Source organism: Chroicocephalus ridibundus, chromosome 8 (assembly GCF_963924245.1).
Source record: "Chroicocephalus ridibundus chromosome 8, bChrRid1.1, whole genome shotgun sequence".
Classification (NCBI taxonomy): Eukaryota; Metazoa; Chordata; class Aves; order Charadriiformes; family Laridae; genus Chroicocephalus; species Chroicocephalus ridibundus.
Window position 1 is genome coordinate 34,554,083 of NC_086291.1, and position 27,236 is coordinate 34,581,318.

General features: G+C 41.3%; 1 protein-coding gene across 10 annotated transcripts in view; it reads right to left on the bottom strand.

Moving 5' to 3' along the window:
• Positions 1–27,236, bottom strand: part of RASAL2 (RAS protein activator like 2) — a 191,423-nt gene that overhangs the window by 55,766 nt on the left and 108,421 nt on the right. For 8 of the 10 annotated variants that reach the window (XM_063342802.1, XM_063342804.1, XM_063342803.1 and 5 more), the window contains one exon: positions 1,748–1,854. In XM_063342802.1, coding sequence (XP_063198872.1) covers positions 1,748–1,854 — 107 coding nt within the window. Of the gene's footprint in view, positions 1–1,747; positions 1,855–2,620; positions 3,459–24,903; positions 25,132–27,236 lie in introns of those variants that run through there. The other 2 variants (XM_063342811.1, XM_063342810.1) reach the window with 2 other exon arrangements.

The window sequence follows — 27,236 nt, forward strand, 5'->3', positions numbered from 1 at the left end:
GGGTAAACTAAAGCAAGATCCTCAGGACCATGTGTCTGGTCTGCTTTTGACCATACGTCCAAGCATGGAGACTCCACAGCCTCTCCAGGTAACCTGTTCCAGTGTTTGTCAGTCAACCTTACAATGAAAAAAGGTTTTTCTTATGTTTAAATGGAATTTCTTATATTTCAGTTTGTGCTCACTGCCTTTTATCCAAAGAGCCTGGCTCCGTCGCCTTTATTCCCTTCCATCAGGTATTTATACGCATTGCTACGATTTCCCCCTGAGCTTTCTCTATTCAAGGCTAAGCAATATATTCTGCATTAACTGCTACTTCAGATATTTTTTGAACTAGAGGAAAATGTGATTCATGGTCTTCCAATAGACATTAGAAGTTCAGGTTTTGTTCTGACAAGAAAGCCTTTACAGAAGAAGTATTTTTCACAATGAGGATAGTCAACCAACAGACCAAGTTGTCCATCAAGGCTGTGCAATCTGCATCCTTGGAGGTTTTCAACACCTGACCGGAGAACACCCTGAGCAACCTGATGTAAATTGGTCCAGCTTTGAAGAGGGGGATAGATCAGAGACTTCCGGAGGTCCCTTCCAATCTATATTATTCTCTGACTGTGAAAAGGAATAAAGTATGGATTCCCAGTATATTCACTGCTTCCTTGGTCCCTTTTTCAATTCCAATAAATCATGAGTTTACAGGTTGCTTTTAACAGTACATATTCGGTACACTCTGACCAACCTCAATCCTTTTATAATTTAAATAGCTCTCATTAAATCCTTGGCTGTTTTTTAATTTTATTTTTTAAATGGTACAATGTAGGATTTAACCAAAACCCAAGTTTCACACACGTTTGGATCTAAAGCGAGCTAGGAAGCGTGCTTAAAAGGGATGAGTGCTATCTAAAGCAAAGCAAGAACACATACACCAAGGAACAGAAATGGTACTCGTATCCATAGAGAATATAAAAAAACCCCCAATGTTCACTAGATAATTCTTCTTCTGCTTGTCCTCAGGTTTTAAAATAGGCAGATTACTTGCCAGAAATATAGAGGGGGATGAAAATATTTGCAATATTCAAGCTAGATATTTTAAAACATGAACAAACATTGTTAAAAAAATTACTGAGCACCTCATTTTAACTTGAAGCTTTTACCCTCAGCCTAATAATAGAAAGGCCTTTATGCTCTTGGATACACTGACCAAAGACCAACACAAGCAAGAAAATCCCAACTGTAGTTGAAAAAGTCTCATGCAGACTCACAGCCAACCAAACTCACAACAAAAACTGAAGAAGAGCTAAAGAGAATCGACACACCTGCAGAAATTTAATCAGCTTCCGAATAAACTATAAAGTCATTTCAATTTTCCATGTACTTCACCGGCACGAGAGAAAAATAATATGCAAACACCAACCAAAAGGAGCTTTTTTTTCCTAGTCAAAATTGAATATGTAACGCAATCCCTGGCGGCGACTTCAAAAGTATTTATATAGGTCGCTGCCCACATTAACACTGATGTTTCACTATTTGCAAGTTTAGATCAAGGCAATGAAAATAAGCAAGATACAGATCTACCAGAAATCTCCTTGATAATACATGACAGTTGATAGCAATACCTCCTGGTCAACTGGAAATATTAAATGAATACTAGTGGGTTTTTTTCATTCAGAGCTTGGTTTTACACTGTGATATTTTAATCTCCTCCTCCTATTCAATGAGAAAAATTCCTCCTTTACAGGAAAAGCACACTTACTGGCACTTTGAAAGGAGAGGTATTCGAAGCATCCATGGAGTTGGTTTTCTCAGAGGTGCTGGTCCCGGAGATGCTCCGCCTGCGAGGAGATCTCTCTGCTGGGACCTCTAAGGGAGAGAAGAAAGAGAAGATGAATGGGTGCCGGGGGGTGGGGAATAGTCAGGTTTTATGCTCTATAGGACAGACGCCTCAGCAAAGTTTCAAGTGCATTACTAAACTGCTAAATTACACTCACCTATTTTTCTATATCTTATTTACTTCCTAAATTACAATGCGATTGCCACTGACAGATTCAGGGTTGCGAATCTGACTTGACTGTAGGCAATAGGCAATTAAAATTAAAAATGCTGGTAAAGATCAATACCCAAACATATTTAGTATTCTATTACTGTTTGTGAGATAGTATTCAGAGAACTTTAATATTTTTTTTTTCCCCCAGAAGCGATGCAGTAATTAACATAAATAAAATCAAGACATAGGGAAGCTCCATTTTAGTCACAGCTGAACACAATTTGACAAAGGTCAAAGTTCAGTCTTATATTACTTGCTCAAACCATGCAACCAGCAGAAGACTCATAACTGCCTGGGTAATATGGCATATATATCTCTGCAGATAAAAAAAAATAGGTCAACTTCTCTTCGTTCTGCCAATATGACCTTACTAAGATACGACTTTGGCATCTTAAATCCATGCAGACAGATCCGATGAGCACAAATATTCATAAAAGATGCACTCCTATCTTTTTCTAGTATAAATACTAGAATAATAGCATAATGAAGTATACACACTATTAAAAATCTCTACATGAACACACATATACTGTACATATATGCATTTTTAATATAGAGCTAGATACATATACATATAGATACCTTTGTCACAACTGCTGCCCATCTCCAGCTCAATTGCCAGACTTAGAGGAATCCAGCTTCACAAAACATCCCCCAACATGGGGAAGGAAAAAAAATAAAAAATCACTTCCTAGCAGAAAGTCCATTGTTATCTTCTGAATCTTAAAGAGAAGGAGTAAGCCGTGACTCCAGACAGTGACATTTTGACTCCTGCCGTTTTCCTTTCAAGAGACAGATGCAGCTTAAACTTCCCTTTCTGGCCGCCTGGCCCCGGGGACCCGTGCTACTTCCACTTCAGGGAAAGCTGGGTCTCTCCGTCCCCCCTCCCTTCCCACGGCTTGCAGAGAGCGAGCGAGCCAGCGAGCAAGTGAAAAAGAAGCACACAGGACTGCAGCTATTCAATCAATCGCTCCGACTGCACATCCTCATTAGTTACTTTCAGGCTATTAACAGACGCCCAACTGCCGGCTTCCCTCCGCTACAGAAAATTTCACTGTATATCCTGATTCACGGCAGCAAAAAAAAAAGGTTTACCGAGATAGACAGCCAGCTGGTGCCACGAGAGCAGTGTTTTCCTCAATATAACCAAAGGAAAAAAAATGAGAAAAGTCTTCTTCGGGGATAACATTACTTGTGATGTCTTTGCACGCCGGATTTTGATTTCACCAGAGTTATAATATGCATCTCCCATGGATGCTTGAAGAACGACAAAATGGAGCATACTGAAGGAGAGGCAAGAAATCTGGACCCTGCAGCATTAGTGTTTCACACTGTAGATATCTATCTTTTAAAAAACCAGACCGCTAACGTTCAGTCTCTCAATCTGCGCGTAACCCTCGATGGGGAAAGAACTGCTAAGAGGCAGAACAGCCTCCTGAACTGGGCGAAGTCTAACGCACAATGTAGGTACCACTGGAAAACAGGCAGGGCACAGCCGCTTGCTGCCGACCATGAGGATGATGCACAAGCCCTACTCACACCAACTGAGCAAATCACGGTCTGTCAAAGCTCGCAATAACCGTGACAGAGCAAGTTATTGCTCTAAATCGGGGAGATTCCTCCTTCGGCTGATGAGCAGCATTGGGGCACTGTCTTCTACAGCTACGGAGCCGTCGCCTGTTCCTGGGCGGCGGGGGGAGTCCCTCTCAGGGCACCTTTAGAGAACAAAGTGCTTGGAGCAGGGCCAGCGCTAGACCAAGGTTTCTGAGTAACGGGCAGCGGCACCGTCTCAGGAGCCTTTGCAGAGGCTGCTAATTTTATCTGAAGATGCGCTTTTTTATACTGCCAGCCTCCTCCTCCCCCCGCCTCTATGAAGGAAAACTTATTTTCTGTAGCACCTGTAAGTATTGCTCTCCCAAAGAGAGCTGTGTTTCATAGGATTTAAACGGTTGCTTCTGCTGTTCTCACTGTAAAGGTAATGAAAGCAAATGGGAGTGATATATTCACTTGTAACGGGGGACTAAAGCAAGCACCTTTTATTTTACATCGAATAGTAATGCGTAAGGTAATAGTTTTGGCTTTCTCCACTTCTCACACACAGGAAATCACATCAAAGCTGCTTCAGTAATTTAACACAGTCTGGTAACTTTGCTGAGTCATAAAAGAAAACAGGAGCCCGAATTCCCCACTATTTTCAATAATAGGTTCTGCAGGAGGGGCAGTTTAGGGAAAAGTTTAAGTTTAAACCAACCGGAGTTGAAAAGCTACAACAAAGAACACGCCTGGCTCTCCTTGCCTTCCCTCTTCCCCCAACACCCACCCAGCAGCAATTCAAGTTCTCTGCAAATAACCCGCTGAGATTCCGTCAGTAAAATGAGTTTCTTTCGTTCTCAGACCATCATAGAAGTGTACCAAATGGGGAAGGGAAAACTAAATATTCACAAGATGCCCGCGTTGAACTAAAAATAAAACTACCTTTCCCTTTCTTCTCCTTCCAAAAAGAAGAGCAAATAAACAATGTGATCAGTCTCCAGGAAAAAGAAGACCTAGATACAGCAAAATTGTCGAGATACGTTAACAGGAAATCAAAAGCTAAAGCAGCCTGCTATGATGCCCGTAGAACAGCATTTTTGCTGAGTCGTGTAAAAAAAAAAATCCATAGTGTCACCACTAGGCAAAAAATTAGACAGTTCCCTTCCCTGCTCTACAAGCAATGCTGGAGACTACTCTTGCATAATCCTCACCTGCTGTAAAAATCTATGTACCTCTCATTGGCTTTGTATTAAATTACAACTGCTTTCTGCATTGCTCACTCTCGGGGACCAAGACTACAGATAAATCACGTTGTTTCTACGGGTAAACAAGCTGAAATCCTTTTCACCCACTCCCAATTTCTGGGAAGGGGAAAAAAAAAAATATAGGTAGATAGATCTTCCCTTTTTCAACCTTAAAAAAAAAATACTCCATGAAACAAATGAGTTGTAAACATCCCTGTGGGACACTTTTAATTTATCCCCTCATACATTGGTGATATGTAGTAATATTTACGTTAATAAATATTTATGCAAATAAATATTTTCACGCTACATATACATAGTCAGTTACAAATTAGCTAAGCCAATTACTCAGCAATGGCAGAGGCCTCCGAAGAGGGAACTGCCCAAGGATATAATGAAGGTAGGTCTCTCTTCACATCTTCATATTGCGCCACTCTACCCTCTGCAACATGAAATCTTCTATTGACCAGAAGGCAGGTTTGTGTAAAACAGGTGCCACTTACTACAACAAGAAGTGGTGATGATTGACCTCCTCTGAAGGCAACCAACTGTCTTGGCCACAGCGGCGTAGCCTCAGTGACCTCCCATCAGGATGTGGCTCTCGAACGCGATCTGAATTTCCTCTTGCTGGGTGCTCTGGCCACTTGAAATCTGAAACCTTGCTGTTGTGGGAATTGGTATTCTACTGTGAAGCGCTTTTTCTCAGGGTGGGAGAAGCAGAGATGAAACAAACTCCCCAGCTTTGCAGGAGAGCGCTCGCTACTCTATCTCCATTTTTCTGAATTAGAAATGGATTGGAGAAGGGCAGGCAAAACAATCAGGAACAAAGAAACATCCTCAGGGGGTAGAGTGAAAAGAATTAAGTTACTGAACTCGCAAATAAGGTCACAGAAACAAAGATTAGAGGGGTGTCTGTGCTTTTGCAAAGGGCAATGCAATGAAACTACTGCAGGGTCTCATTGGAACTTTCATCAAGGCTGTGGCACCTGCCAGACAGGGCCTGTGTTCTCCCAGGACGGGCATGGACATCTCCAGATCTGAGCTCCTGCTTATGAAGTCCAGGAGGTGACTCTAAAGCAGCCCCAAAGACCTACCTGGAGATGCAAAAAAGGGGTAAGCAGGCTGGCAAGCACAGCTCGTCTGTCATTATTCGTAAGGGGCTGGTACCAGGCTCTGTCACAGTGAACAACGGATCAGACCATCTCCTCCAGGCTGGCAGGTCCTACATTTCTATAATAAAGTTCTCAGCCTGGTCACTTTCTACACACCAGCCTTTCATCAAGTTGTGACTTTTAGCAGGTCATAATAATCAATCAAAAGTTATAATCAATAATCAAAGCCACAATTTAATCAGTTGTGACTTTTAGCAGTTCATAACAACACATGGCTTAGCACTGGCTAATTATCTGCTACAGCATCCTTCGCTCTGATGTGCAAGAAAGACTGGGATTTGTGGAAGACTACATTTTCCATCCACTGAAAAAAAAAATAATCGTACTACTGACAAAAAATTAATATTTCTTTCCCAAATCATAGAATCTGTTGAGCAAAATAAAATAAATAATAATAACATCCATCCTCAAATTCATTCTCCAAATATCCTTTGTGCTGTCTTTACTAGGAAGACGGCAGAGTGCTGATACACGTTATCTACCGGTTACGAAAATAAAAGAAAGATATAATAAGATTTCAGGGATTGGGACTTCGTTTTGTTTTGTCTGCACACACCGCGATATGATGGTGCCTGATCTGTGACTAGAGGGGATAGAGAATGATTCATAAAAAGAATCGGTTCATTCTGCCTCTCAAGCCTAGCTTAATTACAGGCATTTGAAAAATACAAAACCAGTTCAATAAGACCAAATACCTACCCGGGACTAAGTGTTCCCAAAGACTGCCTCTCAGGTGTGCTTGTATTAAAAACTTCCCCAGCTGAAACAAAACCAAACCCCACCCAAATATTTTCCCCCCGTTTATACAGCTACCTTGGCACTCCCTGGGAGAAAATGCTAATTGCTGCTGGTCAGAGCATTGCCTGAACAATCAAACAGTCCTGCAATTAGCCTCCTGTCTGAAGGAAGGATCAATAAGCTACACATACTATACCCCCTTTTTTAAGCAAAATTTGTCATTGTTTTAAACGTTGGAGCCTTCAGGCAGCAACAGTTACCACTGTGGACAAACAATCTAAATATTTACCTTATGCCTGTGCCATTTTAGAAATTCATCTGCCCGGACAGATTATTATAGATGTCAAAGATGGCAATGCCTAGAGGCCTCTTACCAAGATGCAGCATGGTTAGACTAAATACTGAACAGACACCATCCCTGCCCCAAGGAGTCCGCAGTCTTAACCTGAAACACTGTTAGAGCGTGATAAACCCTACATGGGAGGCAGGAGGGGAGAAGGACGTGAAGAAAATAAGACATGCGAATTAAGTAAGCTTCCCTTTGTGGGCCTCTGGGGAATTATTCATTTTTAAAACAAACTTATACAAAAGTAATTACCCCGAGATAAATAACCGAATCCTAGGGGGTGAACATAAAACAGTATCTTGACGAAAGATTTGGTAAAAAAAAAAAAGTCTTAGTTATTGAAGATTGGTAAGAGACAAGAAGACGGGAGAGACAAGTGTTTCTCTCCAAGAGGACAGACGAGGCCCTGCTGGGGATGCGGCAATGGAATAGAAAGGAATAAAGGCTTCCAAGGCCTCCTTCGGCACTATTTTCTACTCTGTCAAAAGGCCAATTAGTCTTACAGATTAACTACAAAAGAAATACAGAATAAAACCTGCAGCACTTGACTCGTTATGACTTAGTATTTCTTTTACAAACATACTTAAAGAAATAATAGGCTCAAGTCTAAGCTTGGAAGGGTTGGAGCACTCATGGGTTTGCTGCTGGCAGCTAGTTTTTGAAGATGTTATTCAGAGATGTAACCACCAGTGGAGTGCTTTACTAGAGAGACAAACAAACAGAGACTCAATATCTGTTTCACGGACACCAGGAACTACAGAGCTTGTTTCTTACTTTTACAAAGACAGGACACTAAAACTTTGAGCTTGTAGGACAGGAAAACAAGCCAAAACAGACATAGTGCCTTTCTACTCTGCTACATTTTTATGAACTATTTTCATCGCGAGCTGCTGATCATCCACCGCACTGTATAAATAATGTAGGTGGCTTGTTTGACCCTGATGGTCTTGTCTCCTCCTATACGCATATATTAAAAAAACCCAAGCAACTAATATACATATATATGTAATTAAAAAAATAAAAATGTTTTATATACATGAATGAACGTCCATCGAGTGGGAATACTCAGCTTGGCTGCTAATTCAAGTACTTTGATTCCAAACAAACTACTGTGTTGAGCCTATTTGAGAGGGTGTATCTAATTCACTTTTAGAGCCTTTTAAAAATAAATAGGCATTTCAACAAGTACAAAAACTCAACATGCTCCAAGGTAGTTTGTGATATATCAGTAGAGCATATACATTCAGTAACAGTATTGGCATTCACAACTCTGTTAACCCAGTAGAGGCTATTTTTGTCTCATTGTCTCTTTAGGGTTGTTTCAGCATGCTCACGTGACAGCACTAACGAGAAAGAGATGTCGTTGGGTGCCGTCAGTATTTACTTATGGGTTTCTTCTACCCTGGTGAAAATACATACCAGCTGACAAAGTTAGAGACATTAATAAAAAGAAGGAAGTTAGAAAGCAGTAGGAGATATCTAAGAAGGAACAAGGAGAAGAAGAAATGTCTGAACAGCATTTTTCAGATGAGTACTATCTAATGAAATAGGAAGCCTCATATAAAAATAAATCAAAATGTTAATGTTTTATCTTGGATTAAGCATTCTCTCTCATTTTGCTCACTTGGGGAGAATTCAGACTTGGGCCCAATTCGCAGACTCTCATGAAAATTTAACTAAATGCCTATTTAAGAAGCTTAGGGTAAAAGCAAACTCCAAAACCCTGATCTGTTTTAAGTCCTGAAGTCCAAGTTCATGTTCTGACTAAAATACATTATGCAAATTCTATAAGGTATAACTTAACTGAAGGTTGCAGATATAGCTTTTCCACATTTATCAACACAACTAGACAGGGGGAGAGAAACCACAAGATGGTACATCAGAGAGAATGCAACCAAATCACGGCATGCTAGAGTGTACAAAAGCTCCCAAGCCTGGAAAGGGAAGTACAAAGGAAACTCTGCAAAGCTCACTGGCTATAGAACTCCATCATCAAACAACCGCTAGATACCAGTTATGATCAAAAACTCTCCCAGTCCATTAGCAGGGATTTTAAAAGAAGATACTGTGCTTTACTAGGGATTGAGACGATCAGACAAGTCTTGCAAGATGATCCGGGTAAATATCAAAGATTTTTAATTTACAGACAGGTAATTCTGTTGGTGTTAGACACTCGCATTGTGCTGGCATGTAAAAAAAAATTGTAATTGAATTAGTGCTCGGTTCAGAAGGTGCATAGCAGGCAACCTAAATGACAGTTTAAATCACTTAAAAGGCATTTAAGTCATTGATTCCTAAAGGACTTTGCAGTCTGAAAGGCAAGACCTAACATGCAAAGCAGATGAATACGCAGATGAGGCTGGAAGAATGGACAAGAATTTCAAAGGAGATAATAATTTTTGGCTTTCAAGTACTGATTCTCACATTTTCGTTTTGCAGAATGTTCCGAGGAAGCTGTATGTGGCATTTAGTGAGCACAACATCAGCTGTTATTAGACTGATGCATTCGCTTTGAGGCAGAGGAACGAATCCTCCAGCTCTGAAAACGTGAGTCACAAATGAAACAGATGCACGTCCCTAAACGGTTCGACATATCCTCTGCATGATGTGTGTGGCCATACAAAATTTGGAATAGCTGCCCCTTTTTAACCTCCTCATGCATCGGCCTCTAAAACCTCCTTTAACGGTTGACTCCATGCACAGCAATACAAATTGCCTCGACAAAGCAGACACAAGGAGCTACTGCACATGACCTGGAGATGCTGATGTCCTCGTTAGCTCCTAATGATCTTGGACTGCCCCTGCTAATTCAAATTACCTTGTGTTTGCTGCAGAGAGATTGCACACAGACAATTAACGCAGATCAGCTGATGCATGGTAACTTGTTCCCGCAATGTAATTTGTTTAGAGGCTTATGACTTAGAAACACATTAGTACGATATCAATATTTATTATCCTCATTATTAAACAACAGCCTTGAGCCACGGCTTTCAAAACCAATCCTTTTACTCTCTGCAAAAGAGCTGCAAATTGAGGCATTCTCAAAAAAGCAATCCTTTGCTCTGGTTATTGGGATATTCTCACAAGTGACTGGCTCTTAGACATATCGCAGCTCAACAGCTCTTGTCGTTCCTCTCAAGGGGCCAGAAGGCTGCTCTAAACTTCAGCACCTCTCGCTCACTGTGGCAGGATTTTGCCCCTAAGCAATAAGAATTATTGTTATGGACACACAAAAAGAAAAAATTCCAACGTGCTGTAGACATCCAAGGGATGGCCCCAGAGTTAAGATACCACTTGGGAATCAGTATCTCTTTAAGATAAAAGAAAAATGATAATTTAAGTACTCGGATGCAAAAAACGCTACCTTAAATAGCTCAGGTTTGCAACACCCTCAAGACTCCACGTTGAATAAATATTTCCTGATGTTTCTGGGGTGAGGTTTAAGAGACATCTTGAGGATCTCTTGGTTTGGAACATGTGAACGGCAGTCTCTTGAAGAGCAGCACCGCTGCCCAGCCCATGCGTACTCTTGTCCCTGTTCACATCGGGTGTGATATTCCCACAAAAGGGCACAGCACACAGCAATGAAGTGTTAGCAAATCAAAACAGACTCTGTGGGAGTCCCTTATTTTCCTTCCACATTCTGTACTGTTCTGGACCTGACAACTGAGAGAACTGCTTACCACAGGGAGACTAGAGTAAACTCTACTGAAGAGAGCCCAGCCACACCAGGTACCTGCCTACGGTTTGGATGGAGGACAACAAAACTGGGGAAAAAATAGCATCTGGATTGGCTGTCAGCTACTTGAGTGACAGACAAAGATCCTTAACGGTGACTACTCTGACTTGGGGTGGGGGGACAGAGGTATTATAGCAGATATTATAATAGTCCATGGAAAGGAAAAGGGGCACACATATCCAAGCAGTCCCTGTGAGCAACTCAGTACCTGGAAATTATCAACATAGAAAGAAAACAGACTGCATCCTGAGAACAACAGAAACCATAAAGGAGAGAGATGGAATGATTTGTGGAGAGGGGATTAAAAGAACAAAACCAAGTAACAACAGTTTGACACAGCAACAGCTCTAAGGAAAAAACGAAGCAATAATCAGCTGCTATGTGTGAATTCTGTTTAAAACACTTTCAACCTCTTACTAGTATTTACTATAAGTAAAAGAGTAGTTTCAATTTTCCACCTGAGTGCAGTTAAACTAATGTGCAAGTACCCAGAAATAGAGCACAGGATTGCTTGATTGTGCCTCCTGGACTTAATTTCTAGGCTAGAGAAGTATCTGATCCCTCAGCTGAAATTTTCATTCTAAATGCATCCAAACATTTCTCTTAAAAAGAAAAACTTTCAGCAGTCTCCTCTGATTTTTCTCACTACCATCACACAGTTGAGAAGTTGTAGGCAAGCTGACAGAAACGAGGGGAAGTAGACTGAACGCAGTGATCAGCTGGGTCAAATGGTAGAGAGAAGGAGAACAGACCAGTAAGTAACACTGTTCAGTCCAGAAACGATTTTCTGCGTAGCACATGCCCATTTATAACTTGACCTTTGCCCAATGCATTCGCAACTATCTCAAACAGATCGTAACCAAGTTTAATTAACAATTGCATACCACTTAAAAGCTTTTACAAAGAAAAAACGTCAGTTAACTGAAGGGCTGAAGAAATTAAGTGCCAGTGAAAGTAGTAAAAGGCTTCTCAGTAAAGTGTTAAAAAGTAAGAATACAGTTAGTACCCTACCGTACCAAGAAACGAGAGAAGGCTTTTCTCATCTTCTGTGCTGCTATCCAGCCATTCGGCCACATCACCAGGAGAAAGAAGACTCATTCTCCAGCCAGAAAACTTTTCCATACAGAAAACAGTAAGTGAACGAAGCAGGGCAGGAAGGGTGGGGAGGAGCTGATGGTCTTGGGATTCCAGTACTCCAGTTATTGTCTACACGGACAACACGAGAGCGTGATCCTGCCCTGTTCCCTCAGCCCTACATCTGACAGCCCCTACTGACAAAGCAGGCATGAGTGGGAGCAGTAAGTGGGATCTGTACTTGTTGTCCCTTTGTGCCAGGTTTCAGTCCAAGCAGGAACAGAAAGAAAGCAAAAAAGGGGTGCAGGGGAAACCGAGGTTTCAAAATCCAGAAGAGGCAGCAGTTAGGATAGAATCAATTTAAGTAAAAAAGGAGAAATAGGTCTCAGTGCTGAAGAAGCTCAAATAAGTCAGCACAATAGCTCACCAGCTAAGTGGAATATATCCCTACCATTCCTTATAGTGTTGTCTTTGTTTGTAGGCTCAGGTATTATGCTTTATGCTAAAAGAAAAAAACAGCAAGCTTAGAGGCAATTTAAATACCCTCCCCATTACTGAAGAGCCTGCATTCCCCTCTTTACAAGCCCCTTCCTGCTCCAGCTATTAAAACAGCATCCCAGCCTTCCTTACAATGAATTTGTTCATGCAATGGCAGGTTGATCAATCTGTGAATAGGAAGCTCCCACCCCTCCCTCTCCCCTCCTCCTGCATGGCGGCGGCATTGATCGGCAATAATGGAATCTGCTTCTGACTGCCAACAGCAGCATCAGAGAGGGGGGAACTGCTCCTCTTCCTCAGCGCGAAGCAGCACTCGCAGCCCCGCTGGGCTTCAGCCTCCACTGCAACAGGGCACGTGAGAAAGAGGTAAGGGGAGAGCAGCGTTCTTGGGGGTTCAAACAAGTCAAATGCTAACGGTCGGTTATTTATTTAAAAAAAAAAAAAAGATAAATGGGAAATAATTCTGCTCTGTCTAGACAGCGAGCTTGCTCTGCACAGCTTTGCAAGGAAGACTTGTCGTTGTGACTTTATGAAGGGTCACATTTAATTGTACGGGATTTATAGCATATGATTTATTCTACACAAAAGAGCATTTTACAGGTTTACACATGCATGAGCAGAGACGAATCCCGGTAAGTGAGGGACTCCTGGGCCCCACAAATCAAAATTGCCTTTGTCCTCAGGGGATGGAGCTGATGCTCCGATCAAACTGCACTCTTTAAAGAGACAGACGCCTTTTGTTCACCATTTTCTGAACCTGTCCTTATTTTAAATAATTTATACAGTTGCCAATCCCTATTACCAACTAGGACGCTTGCTGACCACTGACTAAAACCCAAGCCAAAACAGCAACAACAAAAAGCCATTAGATCAGCAAAGCGAAGAATTAGATACCGACCAACAAACTAAGGAAAAAAAGCTATCAAGTCCCAGCAGGGAAGAAAATTCCAATTACTACGACAAACTGTAGCAAGTACTGCTTGTGCAGGACAGATATTTTCATAAAACACCTGCCAAGCAGGGCAGATGCTATACAGAATTCACAGTTAATGAGGGAAGACGGGACAGGAGTGAGATACCGAGCAGCATGGAAGACTTAGCCAAGCAGTCCTCCTGTTCACACTGAAAAAGTTCATGCCTCCACCCCCAATATGAACAGAGTGCTAAAAAAACCCCAGAAACATTTCCTACGTAATATAAAATCCAACACTACAAAGGCATCAGATGCATTTCCCATCTACACAAAAAAATAGCTGATTTTTTTTTTTTTGGACAAAATGAGCTTTTCCAACAAATTTTACTGTGTGGGTGGGAGGATCACATTTTGTCCAACTTCTACAAGTAGAATCTTCTTTGTGCTAAGACTGTGCAAACTGATGACGTAAATCTACTCGCACTAAGAATGGAATTAAAGAACTTTTAGAGAAAGGATTATGTAGCTATTTTCTTCTATCTGGTTAGACAATATGAAACAAAAATGTCATCTCTTGCCTTTTACTTTTCTGTGAAACAAGGATGGTGCCCAAAACCACCTGACCATCCTTCCATTAAAAACTGGTTTAATTTGCAATATTAACTATTAACTCCATAAATAATAGGTTCTAGAGAAAACAAAGTTAAGAGTATCGATTTCCCATGAATGCTTACCAATTTTGCATCCTTTCAAGGAGTACAGATCGTGTATAGATCCTGTTTTCCTCCCTAGCTGCCTCGTCTTCTATCATAATTTAGCTTTATTCATCCCTTTCAGTGCATTATAATGTTCGTGAAAATAGAGGAAGTATATTAAATACCAAACAAGAAACTGGCTTACTGGCGTATTTTAAAAATATGGGGACATTAAAAACTTGGTAAAAAAAAAAATGGAGGCAGAAGCGGTGAAGACTTCAGTCAGGGAGCTGTAACTAGGACCTGAAATGGCAGTAGAGTTTTTCATATGCAGACCTCTCCTGGGCGTTAACATTCCTGGGGCAACATACAGAGGGGGGGACAAAAACCTGTATAAATACTTCCCTACTATTTATCACCTTTTTGTGTGGTTTAACAGGACACAACATCACACAAGCAGGAAGCTTGTCTGCAATGGACTGTCAGAAGTTGGAGATATGCATGAGAACAAAAGCATGAATTGAAAAGCCCTTGTAAGTCAGTCAGTCACAAACACACACCTATTAGAAATCCAGGAAATTGAAAGCAATAGATAGATGCAGAAGAACCACTGACATTTAGAAACACCAAATCCATCACATTTAAAAGTAGAAATAATGATTACCGCCATCTCATCTGACTTGAAACACCTTCAGAACATCACCCAGTGACTCTCATCCATTCATTGCATTATTTCTAGTTGAACAACGACCCATCTTCCAGAAAAAAAGAATATCCGATTGTAAACAGAGACTGCAAAGACTTAAAGAACCACTCTGTTCCCTTGGTAAGCTGTTCCAATGCTTAACTCCACTCGTGCTTAGCAATTTGCTCCTTAGTTCCAAGAATGAATTTATCCAGCCTCATCTCCCAGACACGGGGCACTGGCTGACATTTGTAAGCTTTGATACTCCCCATTATCAAAATTCTGGTCTCAGAAACGTCCTGCCTGTTTACATCCTTTGAAAACCTAGTTTCAAACAATCGCTTCAAAAATATCTCGAAACTCCTCTGCAGCATTGATTTTAATTTTTAAACCTTTTGCTGTGCAAGAACACCAAAGATTAAAGTCACCCCACAACTGCAGGAGGGATATAGTACTGGTCTCCTACTAAAGCTTGCCGTGGGCAGAAGAAACACCGTGAACAGCTTCTTAAATTTGTCTCCATCTTAAAGCGGGTCTTGTGCTCCAGAGCTTACCAAAACCTTTCAAAAAGTCTTGTCCAAATTTTCTAGGACAGCCAGTTTTTGCCATAAGCTTCAAATACGCATGAGAGGAATATTCAAAACATGACTAACTTATTTTCCTGCTGTGAGATCTACCTATACTGGAAAAAAGTTTGTTGAACCAATGCAAATACAGATACAAATTGCTCTGTCAACTATAGTGGAAATATGCAAAATGTGAAAATACAGAAAGGTGGGAGAGATCAGCAAAGCAGGAATAAAAAAAACTCCAAAACCAGGAGTGAGAAGTAGGTAATCTCTGCCTTGAAAGACTGCTGTTTTCCAAAATTAGCACCAGTAGCTGTACAGAATAGCAGGTGAAAACATGAGAAAACTCCTTCAAAGAGTTTGGGTTCGCATCCCTCACCCCTCAGTTCCAAAAGCAGATGAGTCCATGAAGCTGATAATTAAACCCTATGTTTTGGAACCTCTGATATAAAACTCGTATAGATCCCCAACTGGTAATTCCTTGTATTACCACCAGCAAATGGGCTTCGGCTCCTTCCTGCGGTTGTCAGAAATGTCACCCTCCTACAGTTACAATTTTGAAACCTATGAAGCTAAGCAGCTTTGCCATCCTGTGGATTTAAAAATTAGCATTCTTGATAAGTGAAACTACAAGGAAGCACAAGTGCTCAGATTTTGCTACAGGAATGTTAGTCAATGGTAATTCATAATATATGCAAATAATAGAGCACAGATGCCTTCTGATGCAGATGCTTTGTAAGCACAAAGTTATGGGAGTATTATAAATCATAACATATTAATGTTCCCTACATGAGGCACTTAGAAGAAGAGGAAAAATGGATCTTACTTGCACTAGGGACAGACTGACGGACTGATGGATGGATATTGCTATAGTCAGTAGATAATGTCTTCACAGCGATATACATTAGACATTGTACACCCAAGTCATTCTTATTAAAGCTCGTTTAGGAGTGAATAAAGACAGGATATTTGCACACTTGAAAAATGAAATGCTCCCTTCAGGACCAGGGCACAGCGGGTAGAGAAAGGGCAAATTTTTTCACAAAAGCAGGCAGGCAGAGACACAAAACAGCTTGCTGAGGCTGCAGCGCTAGTTAATCCACAAGAAACAATAAAACATCCGCTGCTCTAATTCCTGGATCAATGTCATATGTACCAGACAAAACTACTCACCTCTATACCTGTCCATTAGGAAATATGAAAAGTTATCCAAGTCATGTTGCCCCAGAAAAATGCAAGGCAGTAATAACCTTTCAATCTTATTCAACGCCATAGCAGAGAACAAGCAAGCTACCTTGAAAACAAGTTACCCAGACATGTAAAAATGTCAATTCTATATGCAAAAGGCTCCATTTCCTGCATTAAATAATTTTAAAAGCCGATCTGTAATGAAAGTCATTTTGCTTTGAGAAGTGGTGTTACAATATAACAGCCTTCTGAGCACACTGTAATCGAGTTTGAGAGCATCCAGACGGAAAAGGCCGAGTAACCCATTGTGTATTACGGAATGGTGGTGGAAGGATTCACCATTATTTTGTGACACGGATAACATTTTGGCTTAGGCTACATAAGCAAAACCAGCGTGCAATACCATGACACAATCCTACGAACGAGCTACAAGCAGCAGAACGGAATCATTCTGTAGCAATGTAAATCAATAGCAGATTTACGTCAGATATGAGAAGATGTGGATAGCCCTGTGGGAGCATGGTGAAGTACACAGAAAGCCCTTTCTATCAGACAAAAAACAAACAAAAAAAAAAGAGATGGACGCTCATGTCTCTCTTTAAGCCAGTCCATTCCATTGTGGAAAATGAAACCATGCTGATGAAGTACCAGCCCACACATACACATTATCGTCTAGTATTTTATCCTTTCAGATTGCTTAATGAAGTGATTTTAGCACAGTCAGTGATCTTCAGCGCTCACTCTCAACAGCTCTTATCCAGCTGAAGATGACAACCTCTACATGCCACAGCACTGATGCAGTATTATCTTTTTCCAGGGTAATAGTTCCCCTTACTTTCCAGGGTGAACGCTGCTAGCCTCCCAAACCCAGCTGAAATCAGAGATACTAACCTAGTGGTTACTCAGGAGGGAAGCAGAGCAAAGAATTTCCTAAATAACAATTGCTGGAGCAGCGAGGAATCCAGGGGTAGTGGAAAGCTGTACCTGCTGACAGCCTGTAAAGATAAATAGGGACAGAAAGGCTCAAAATGAAGGTGAGAAAAACAACAAAGCTTGAAGTTCTGTAGTATATGATAATACAGGCAAGAGCTCCCTTGTACAAGTGGCATTTTAAACAACGTCAGGAAGCTATTTCCACTCTTAGTTTCGACGTGGCATTGGAAAAAAACAGATCAGCACCCAAAATGAAAATTTAAACTAAACCCAACGGGGCTAGCCTTTACAAAGCTCTTCCATGCCCACTGAGCCTCCCTAGCAAAAAACATTTGGCCTCTTGGCTGGCTATTCATGCTTCACCCCTCCCTAGCAAAAATCATGTGGCCTCTTGGCTGGCTCTTCATACTTCACCTTGAGGGAAACTAAGTCTAGTCACAGGCCTCGGACAAAACTCACGTAAGTCAGTTTACTTGGACACAAAGTATGACACTTACCAGCACAGAAGTTGGCTTGTACTTCCCTTGCAATATAAAGATACATCTAATTGCCTATATGAATCTAATCAATGCTTCAAAGTCTTTTCCATAATAGCAAGCTATGTCTTAAGAGACCTCCCACTACATTGTGTTCCTTGCTGCGTATGAACTATATGTAATAACTTAGAATTACAGACATGCTTTTTAGGTTAAAGAAAAAAAAGCTGACAGAAGCCTATAAGGCTACTTGCTAAGGAGCTGAATTTTAAACGGCTTTTAAAACACACCTTCAATTTTTCCATAACATTTTCCTCCTGACCATCCTAACATGCCATAAACAAGGTGGCTTTTTTTAGAAGGGTGTCTGCTCCAGTTCCCTCTTTAGATCCTCGTATTATGTTTTCCTGGCAAAAACGATGCAAAAGAGTAATGCTGTAGGGGCTGGAGATGAATCCTTTGTGTTGGTGACTGTACCTGCCCACAAAATTAAGTCTTGCTGAGTCTAAGACTATACAGCCCTATACTTTTTTCCTCCAGGGTTTATTAATAAAGAGATGCTTGAGAAGAGCAGGAAGACTGGGAGTCAAACCATCAGCTGAAGGTCAACACAGGGAGAGAGACACGTACCTGCACCCGCATGACAGAGAACCTCCAGCATTGTATAAGGAAAGAAAATTGTCTCTATCAAGAGGCCGAGGAGGTATAAGCACAGAAGGAACCATCATGCTGCTCTTACACAGAAAGATGGATGCAGTCTTAAATGATCATTAAAAAAAAAATAAATCAATGTACTTCAAGAATATGCAAATTGCTGTGATTTTCAGTTCTTGAGCATGTTAACCCTAAGTAAGCCAGTTCCAAAAATCAGAAGAACTAGCAATAGGGAAGTGTTACTACTATAGGTGAAACCGTCCTGTTATTATTGTCCGGCTTTCCCATGGAAAAACACTTAGTCAACATTACAAGACAATTACCCAACGAGAGGCACTAGGAGCTCTGACACAAATATTTCTGCTGGAGAGAACTACTGGATTTCAGAACTTCACTGATGAAGCAACCATGGTGTTTTTTCCTCGTTTCCACACCAACTTAATTACGTTTTTGTACTCAATCCAACTTCAGTTATCCTCAGCATAGCCAAGGGATTCAGCTTAGTTATGCTGCTAGCAGTACGGTAGTTTGCAAGTATCTATTAAGGACTACTCTAAAAACATTAAGCTAATTTAATTCCAAATTAGGGCCAAGACATTATTTACAGAGTCATCCACTCTGGAGTGCCTTTCCAAACTGTGAGCCATATGCCTTATGTAAACAGACATCTTGTATTAAAGTATGAATACATTCAGCTATAGATTTAACAAGCAGTATGTAAAGACTACTTAATTTCTGATGCTGGTATTCACGCAATGACTTTTTTCCCAAGAATGTGTCCATGAAGAATACCTTCTATATTCTTTCCCTCTAACCAAAAACACTGGGCGTTCCAAACAAAGAGCAGACTCGAAATGCCCTGAAAACATGGAGCTGTAAAAACAAAACAAACCCCACGCTTTCCCAGATTTACCAGGCACAAAGATAGATACGGAAGCCCTTCCTCAGTAACACTGCGAGAGCAACAGCTTGAAATGAATTGAGTCTCAAGCACTTACATTTAAAAAAGGATTCCTGACCTAGCATCTCTGCTAGAAACGTTATGGTAGTTCTAAAGTTATTTAGCATTAGAAATCTACTAATGCTAAGACTGAAAGAAAAATTAAGAAGCCCTGAGAGGTGCCAAACCTTCAAGAATGGATGAAGAGCATAAAAAAGTTCCACATTCAGGGTCTGATACCCCCTGCCACGGAGCCCAGTTATACCACCTGCTTCACACATCTGAAGACCTGGCCCAGAAATCCAAGAGCTCTTCCATCTTTTGAAGTAGTATGAAAGAGAGATGGGGAGTGACTTTTGACCTTTCATACTAGGAGGACTGAAATTGTCAGTGTCTCAAGCAGTATCAGCATCACACAGTTTTTCTGAACAAGAATTTCCAAGAAATGCAAACTTCAAATATCAGTACAGCTTAAACGTGACCAAGATGAAAGTTAAACAAGAATGAACAATATTTTGTAGGGCTACTGGAAGGAAAATAGTGTTTTGGAGAAAGCAAAAAACAAGTGCAAATATTTGCTGACATTAAAAAACCAAAAAGGAGCACAGCTTCCTTCCCATCCACCATCCCCGACTCACGTCACTCAGACAGTCCAAGAAAAATCAGCCTTTCCAAGCAAGAAAGACCCAGCTACAGCTCCGCTGGCTGTACTCCCAAGTCTCTCAGGTATTAAGAAAATGGAAAAAAAAAAGTAATTAATGAGAAACCTCACTGCAGGCAGGCAGTAAGCTGAAGTACCCGCTCCTCTCTGCCCTGTCTCTAAAGGCACCCAAAGTCTTGCTTAAGTGCTTCAGATACAGCACCGCTGCTATTTTACAGACAACCTTATAGGCCCTTCAGATTTTATCTGTTCTAAATCATTATAAAGGAGCTTTGTTAGAAAGACAGACAAGGAGAAGCTCTTAACATATGACAGGTTTATCAGGAATTATATTGGTACACCATGGAAAAAGTATCTTTTAAATAATTCTTCCCAGTGCTTGTCATGTAACCGATAGGGACAATCTGACAGGTTAGTAATATCCTTGAGGACTCAACTGCTCAATCCTGTGCACTTCAAGATGCTGACATGCTAGGAATTGTCAGAGAGAAATCAAGCGGGCAGGTTTATGGGGAAAGGGGACACCTTGCAGTAAGCTGTCCTCAAAGTCACCACTGGGACAGCCAAGCACTTCCCCACGAATGCTGCTTAGAACAGGAAAAAAAAAATCTTCTTGCTTGCCCTGCAGGCCACACAGTTTGCACAACTCATGTCTTCACAAGTGTTGAATTTTGCTCAAAAAAAAAAAAAAAAAAAAAAAGAAGGCAAGTGAAAATAATTGATTAAGGCAGTTTTGTTGGAATACTCCCATCATTCACGTCGGCCTCTCCTAATACTTTTTGACCTATTGTTTTTCCTTCAGTATACACTCTCAAGTGGAGCAAGGAAACAGCCAGGAATTGTTTTTCTTATTTAGATTAAGTTATTTGGATGACATCTCCAACAAGCAAACAAAAGAAAGAACAACTTACTGAGGGTTGGGGTTTGGGTGGTGGCTGGCTTGGGGTTTTTTTTTTGGCCTTCTATGACTAGACGTGATCACACAGATAATAGAGAATGACAATTTTGAGAAAAACAATTTCAGATGAGAGAGAACTGAATGTCTTATCATTCAGCCTGCAACATTCTGGTGCCATCAGAATTCAAAAGACCCACACAGATGGCTTCAAAGTGTTTTGGGAAGTGATTCAACGTGATCAATATATGATATTCTACTGACCACAGGACTTCTCAAGCTTCTGGTCACATAATGTAGGAAAGGCAACACCATCCCATCAACTTATTTACCCTTTTTAGACAAGGCTTAGTACAAGGTAATAGCTTTACGTAGCACTCCCACAACAAGTTCAGCTTGCTTGTTTTCAGCACAAACTAAATACCAGTGATTCTTGCAGAGCAGGGCTGAGGGTGCTGTGCCAACAGGGAGCTTGACTCCACCCTGAGGTCACTGCTTGCTCCCTTTATATGTCAAGAAACCGCAGCTTTGCTGACATCACCAGGCGGGAGCTAAACTCTCCTTGAGAGAAAAAGTCTAATTCACAATAGCCTGCACCTCCAACACCAGATTATAAAACAGAAAACCACAAACAAATAAAAAACTGTGAAATGTCTAGTAGCCCGAAAGCACGCAGCTTGCACTTACCAGGTATGCAGCAGAAAAGCAGGAGCATTCTGCAGAACGAGTGGCTATGACCAGCAATATGATTTCCTACCCCTGCCTATGAATCATGTGGTCTCCCTGCCTCTTACGACTCAGTTCCACCTGTGTTTATAGGAATACTGTGTTAATCTCTATGTAAGCATCAAAATAAGGCAAGCACCAAAGCCCAAGGCCTTTCCAAACCCTAAGAGATCAGAACATGGAGGGGTTTTTTAATCTGATTCCAAATTAGTGACCAAATTTAGTGGTGAAGCAAGGAAACACAGGAAGGTAACTGACTGTATTGTTTAGGGAATTTTCACAAGGACATGCCAAGTCCTCCATCTTGTGGACACGGACTCAATTTCTGACCGATACAATACCTTAAAGATTCTTCTTAGACACTCTGGCGAGTGTTCCCCTGGAGAATACAGACGACATTTCAGAGTGACCTTAGGACATACCAGGACAGGACTTCTAAGAGCATGAATGCTGTGAAAGCTTGCATTAGAATTACACTATATTTCGCACATCTGGCATTTTTTCTGTAGCCACTACCCATTTGTATATTAGAAATGTAGAGGCAATTAAAGCCTGTATTCTAGAAAAAGGACCTGGCCTTCACAGTTTGAGTGCAACTGAGCTTGAAAATCTGACTGAAGCCTACTCCAAAAAGGATCAAAACAAGCAGGAAAATTAATATTATTTAAAAAAAAAAACAACAACAAAAAAACCCAAACCAAAACAAAACCAAAACCCCAAACTTTCCCATCTTCTCTTTCCTAAGCCAGAGTTGCATTTTTGAATGCCTGTGGTAGGCGCCACTTTTGAAGGTTGCCCAGAGGCCTGCTCTAAAGCAAATATGTCAGTGGAGCTGTTTCATGCCTCTGGCAAGCGTCCACCTCACAACATCGCCCTCCTAAAGTCCCTGCTGAGCATGCTGCAGGTGCAAGAGAAGGAAAATGCAATGCTGCGTGCCATAACAGCAGGTCCGCTGCCTGACCAAGGAGCAGCACTGTTCACCTATGGAGGAAAACTCCACAGAGACTCACCATAGATATTTGTACCCGCCGTCACATCTGTTCCGATAGCCAGCTATTACACAACTCCACAACCCAATTTTTGCGGTTATGTTTACCATGAAAATTTCGGCACCGTTTCCCATTAAATCTGTAACATATATATAGTCGAAGTCTGTTGACTATTTAACATGTGGAAATGATACTGTTGAAACTGTAAGCACTGACTGTAGTTGCATCATTTGCCTGCTGACTTCTTGTGCAGATTTCCCTCTCCCTTACTAGAAGCAATCGCCCATATATACAGAAAATTAAACGGAAGGGGATCATTAGGTCTCCCTTCTGCCATTGGCCCGGTTTCAACTCCCACCATTACTAGCTCTCCTAAAAAACATTTGTGCTGTCTGATGCCAATTAGCCAAGAAATCTAGATAAAAGGAAGTATTCCCTTTGTGGAGAATTAAAGCTTTGAAAAGGTACGTACCCCTACAGGCTGGAAAATGAATGTCTCTTGATGCCAACGAGCCATTTACAAACGCCTTCCCATACCCTGTATATTTTGCTGCACCACGGAATTCTTTGACTTCCAGTACTACATAGCTGGTGCAGAACTTACTCCCAGATACCAGAAAGTGGCAAGGAGTCAAGCCTCGGTATACCAGAATGCCCCTTCCACTGCTTATATACAAATGATGTCAATTTATTCCCATGAGCTTTAAAGACCCATGACAGATCTTTCTGACAGAAGTCACCCCAAGGTATTCATTACAATTATGCTGTTTTCCCCTCCCCACAGATTTTTTTTTTTTTTTAGAAAGAGCGAGAGGACCCACAGAATATCAGAAAAAGCGAGGCACAACATGAAGAATCTGCAGGAATGTAAGTTGCTGCTCATGTCTGCCTTCCAGAACTGCCCAGTATTGTATTTTTAATTCACTACCCTATTAACATGTTAATCGTATGAAAGAGTCCCCAAAAGAAATAGGGAATTCTAAAGAGTACCTCCTGGTAACCACCCCAAAAATCACCTAAATGAAACTTGGAAGGGACAGAATTGTGTTGCCTTGAGCCTTTCTGATTAGTTTGCCAAAAGTTTGCTTGTTTTTGAAAGACAGACATGTTTGTCCCAAAAAAAAGCTAAAGCAGAAGGTTTTCATTTTCTGATCGTGTAATTCAAAAACAGCTGCAGAACAACCTCATTGGTTCAGGCTAACAAAAACAGTCTCTCCAAGTTAGCAAATTAGTATTCTCCCTGGTCTGCAGATGAGGAGGAAAATGACTAAGTAGGACTTCATAATCAGTACCTATTAAAGGCTGTTTCCAAGGTAGAAAAAGTTTAACTCAGGAGACTCCATTCCTGATTTCCTTAGACAACACTTAGTGCTTTTGTAGCTAGGGAAAAACGTTTAACTATATCAAAAGGCATGAAATTTAAATGCTTTCCAGCTTGCTATCACTTAATAATACATTTGAAGAAAAAAGCAGTCAAAAAGCAAGCAGCATTACTAAGGCAATGCCCTTTCTATTGACAAGAAAACAAATCCTCTTGTTTTTATGACCAACCTGTAGGATTCCCTGATCTGCTTTGATTTACCATCACTTGCTGGAGGACAGGAAGCAAGGTTGGCAATATCATATGCTGGAAACATCACGCAATGCCAGGCACAAGTAAATGCTGAATAATATTCCCACAGCGTGCCCTTGAAGAATGATGTCTGGCCTTATCCAGAAATCCAATGTCATATAAAAACATACTGACTTATGTTAGGCAAGTAAAGGCTTTCAGGGAGAGGGAGAAAAGCAAACCTAATGATTTAATAGCCATAAATGAGACTTTTAACTTTGAAAGCCGTTACAAAAACTTGTTTCTCATCTTCGCATCTACGTGATGTTTGAATACTAACATGTAATTTCTGTACTAGCGAGCAGAAAAGTACATATAATCCACTTTTCTATTCATCACATTAAATCTGGGTAAATGTCTCTTTAAAAACCTGTGTATCAAACTGAAATAACGAAGAGAAGAGTTGATATATACATGCAACATGGGGGGAAAAAAAACCTCTTAAGAGTTTCTAGTTGCTCTAAGTCTAGTCACTTTAAATTTCCAGCAAAATACCTATGTGCCTCCTCCCCAGTGCCGCCTCACTGGAAGTACTGCAGCAATAGAGTCCCCTGTTCGCATGGACTGTGTCAGGAGGGATCTCACCTGTGAACTGCATTCTGCGGTAATCCTAATACCTCTACCATGGTCCTGCCACCATGCCAGCCAGAAAGCCAGCGTAGCCTCCACGCTCTTCTCTCCCGCACTCTCTTTTCTCTGCCTCAGACGGTTTGGAATGCAGAAAAGCCAGCGCCGAAGCCCGTCAGGCGCAATGCTCTCTATTCAGCTCCTTGGCTCAAGTCGAACAATAGCCGCCCTCCAGTCGCTCGCCTTCTCCTCTCAGCGTACGGGATGCACGCCGTCCTCCCTGCAAACAGCGACATAACCTACCCGGGATGGGTCGACACTTCATTTTTCCTGTCCCAAGGGAGGGTGGGGGAGCTGAGAGACAGCGCAAGCACTCGGGGTGGGGTGGAAGGGGGTGTGGGCAGGAGGAGACTTCTGTTCAGGGAAAACGCGTCCGACGCTGAGAAAATTCTGGGATTTCAAGCAGCTGACTCCAAGTCTAAAATCAGCTACAGAGAAACTTAAGAGGCTGATACCGCTGTATCCACTGTCCCGACGACAAGAAGCCAGTCAAGATGAAAACGTGGTTTTGTCAGCCGACCAAGGAAATACATCTGAATTTGCCTGACAAAACTGCACTTTAATTGAAGACGTTACCCCACTTCAAATGTTTCTGTAGCTTAGGAAACACGCAGTACCAAAAAAGCCCTGGACAGTCACTGATACAATGAACTTTTTCCTCCCGCTTTATTTCTTGCACTGCCCCCTCCCCCCACCCTTAAATTCAATCTAAGAACCATGGCTTTGAAAGTGAAATGGTAAGTCTGATACCAAATGCCTTTTCCTGAGCTCTGTTCTTTTTTATTTCAGACGTGCTGAGAGCTGAACTTCCAGGTATAGCATTCCTCTAAAATAAAAAGACAAAAGCGACTCTTTGAGGCACAGAAGCAAAAACCTACAGAGTCTGCCTACTGCTGCCATCATAATGTCCCTTATACATTATAATGCCCCCGCTGTCAACTTGGATCAGTTTAAAAGTCCACGGTTTGATTCCCAGCAGATCCCACCTGCCAGTCGGGGACCAGAGCAGACAAGCAGACACACAGGAGGAATGCAAAGTTGTTCAGCCTGTTGCTAAACAGGCTAAAATTGCTCACGAAGAGCCAAGAGGCTGCACGCTCTCTACTACCTTCTGCATTTCTTGAGAAAGTGTGTGTGTGGGGGGGTTGAACATAACCTATTTTACTCTAATTTTGCCACTTGTTTGCATCACCGTATTCTCCTCTGATTCAGTCCCTTTTTCCTCTAATCCTACACATCTCCTTTTTTCTTGCTGCATTACTCAAAATGAATTTCTGTACGTTCTCTTAAGCAACAACCTCCCCACACCCTCATGGTGTTTCTCCTGGAAGAAACAGTCCCTTCGGTCACCCTACCCCCTGCCAAGGTTCACGTGAGAAATCTGCGTGAAAAGCACAGCACAGCCCTTGGGAAAGAAACTTGTCGAACGCGTGCTTAAACAATACTGACTACCATATAAATGATAGAAAATTATAATTGCTCCCTCTCCCTCTAAAACCAATCACTGAACTACACCCGGGGATCTCACACCAAGATTAGCATGGGAACAGAACGGCAGCTCAAAAAACAGATGCCCCCCCGCCCCAAACTGTCACTAACAGCAGCGCAAAAAATAAACAGCCCCTCTAAAAGACAAATTGGTTTGACCTGCTGCTTAGAAATGCCTAATTACCGGAAAACATAGGGCAAAACAGTCTCATGATCTCAGTTGAGCCAGATTCTGCAAAAAAGGCAGTAGCAGTTTATAAGCGACTGTAATCTCCTCTCCCTCACCATCCTTGCTCCACAAATAACCAAATACTATGGTAATTATATAGAACACTTCATTCCAGAGCACTGTACCAACTACATTTACAGCACCACAGAAAAGCATCTCTCTGGAGGGTGGAGCAACATCAGACAATTCACATATACCACAGGGTGTGATAGAAAAAAAGGAAAAATTAAGGACTGGTACATTAAAGTTAGCCTGTATGTCTCTTCAAAGGGTTCTAATGCTTTTATGGCTAAATCCTGGCTTTTTCTTCTTGCTTGCTTTTTTTCTTTTTTTTTTTTTTTATTAAAGTTTGTCTGATTACATTTCTGGTTTTTCTTCCCATGTTTTGCTTTTTCATTTCACATCATTTAGACATCCTCTGTTTTTAAATCAGGTTCAAACAGAAGGGTTAAACTTTGGATCCACCTCTGAAATAGGGCCATAATCTGCCTGTTTCTTTCAAAGAAGACATTTTTAGTGACTTGGGAAGGTTCAGTCCTGGTATCTATTTTTGTCAACCCTAAAACTTGCTGTA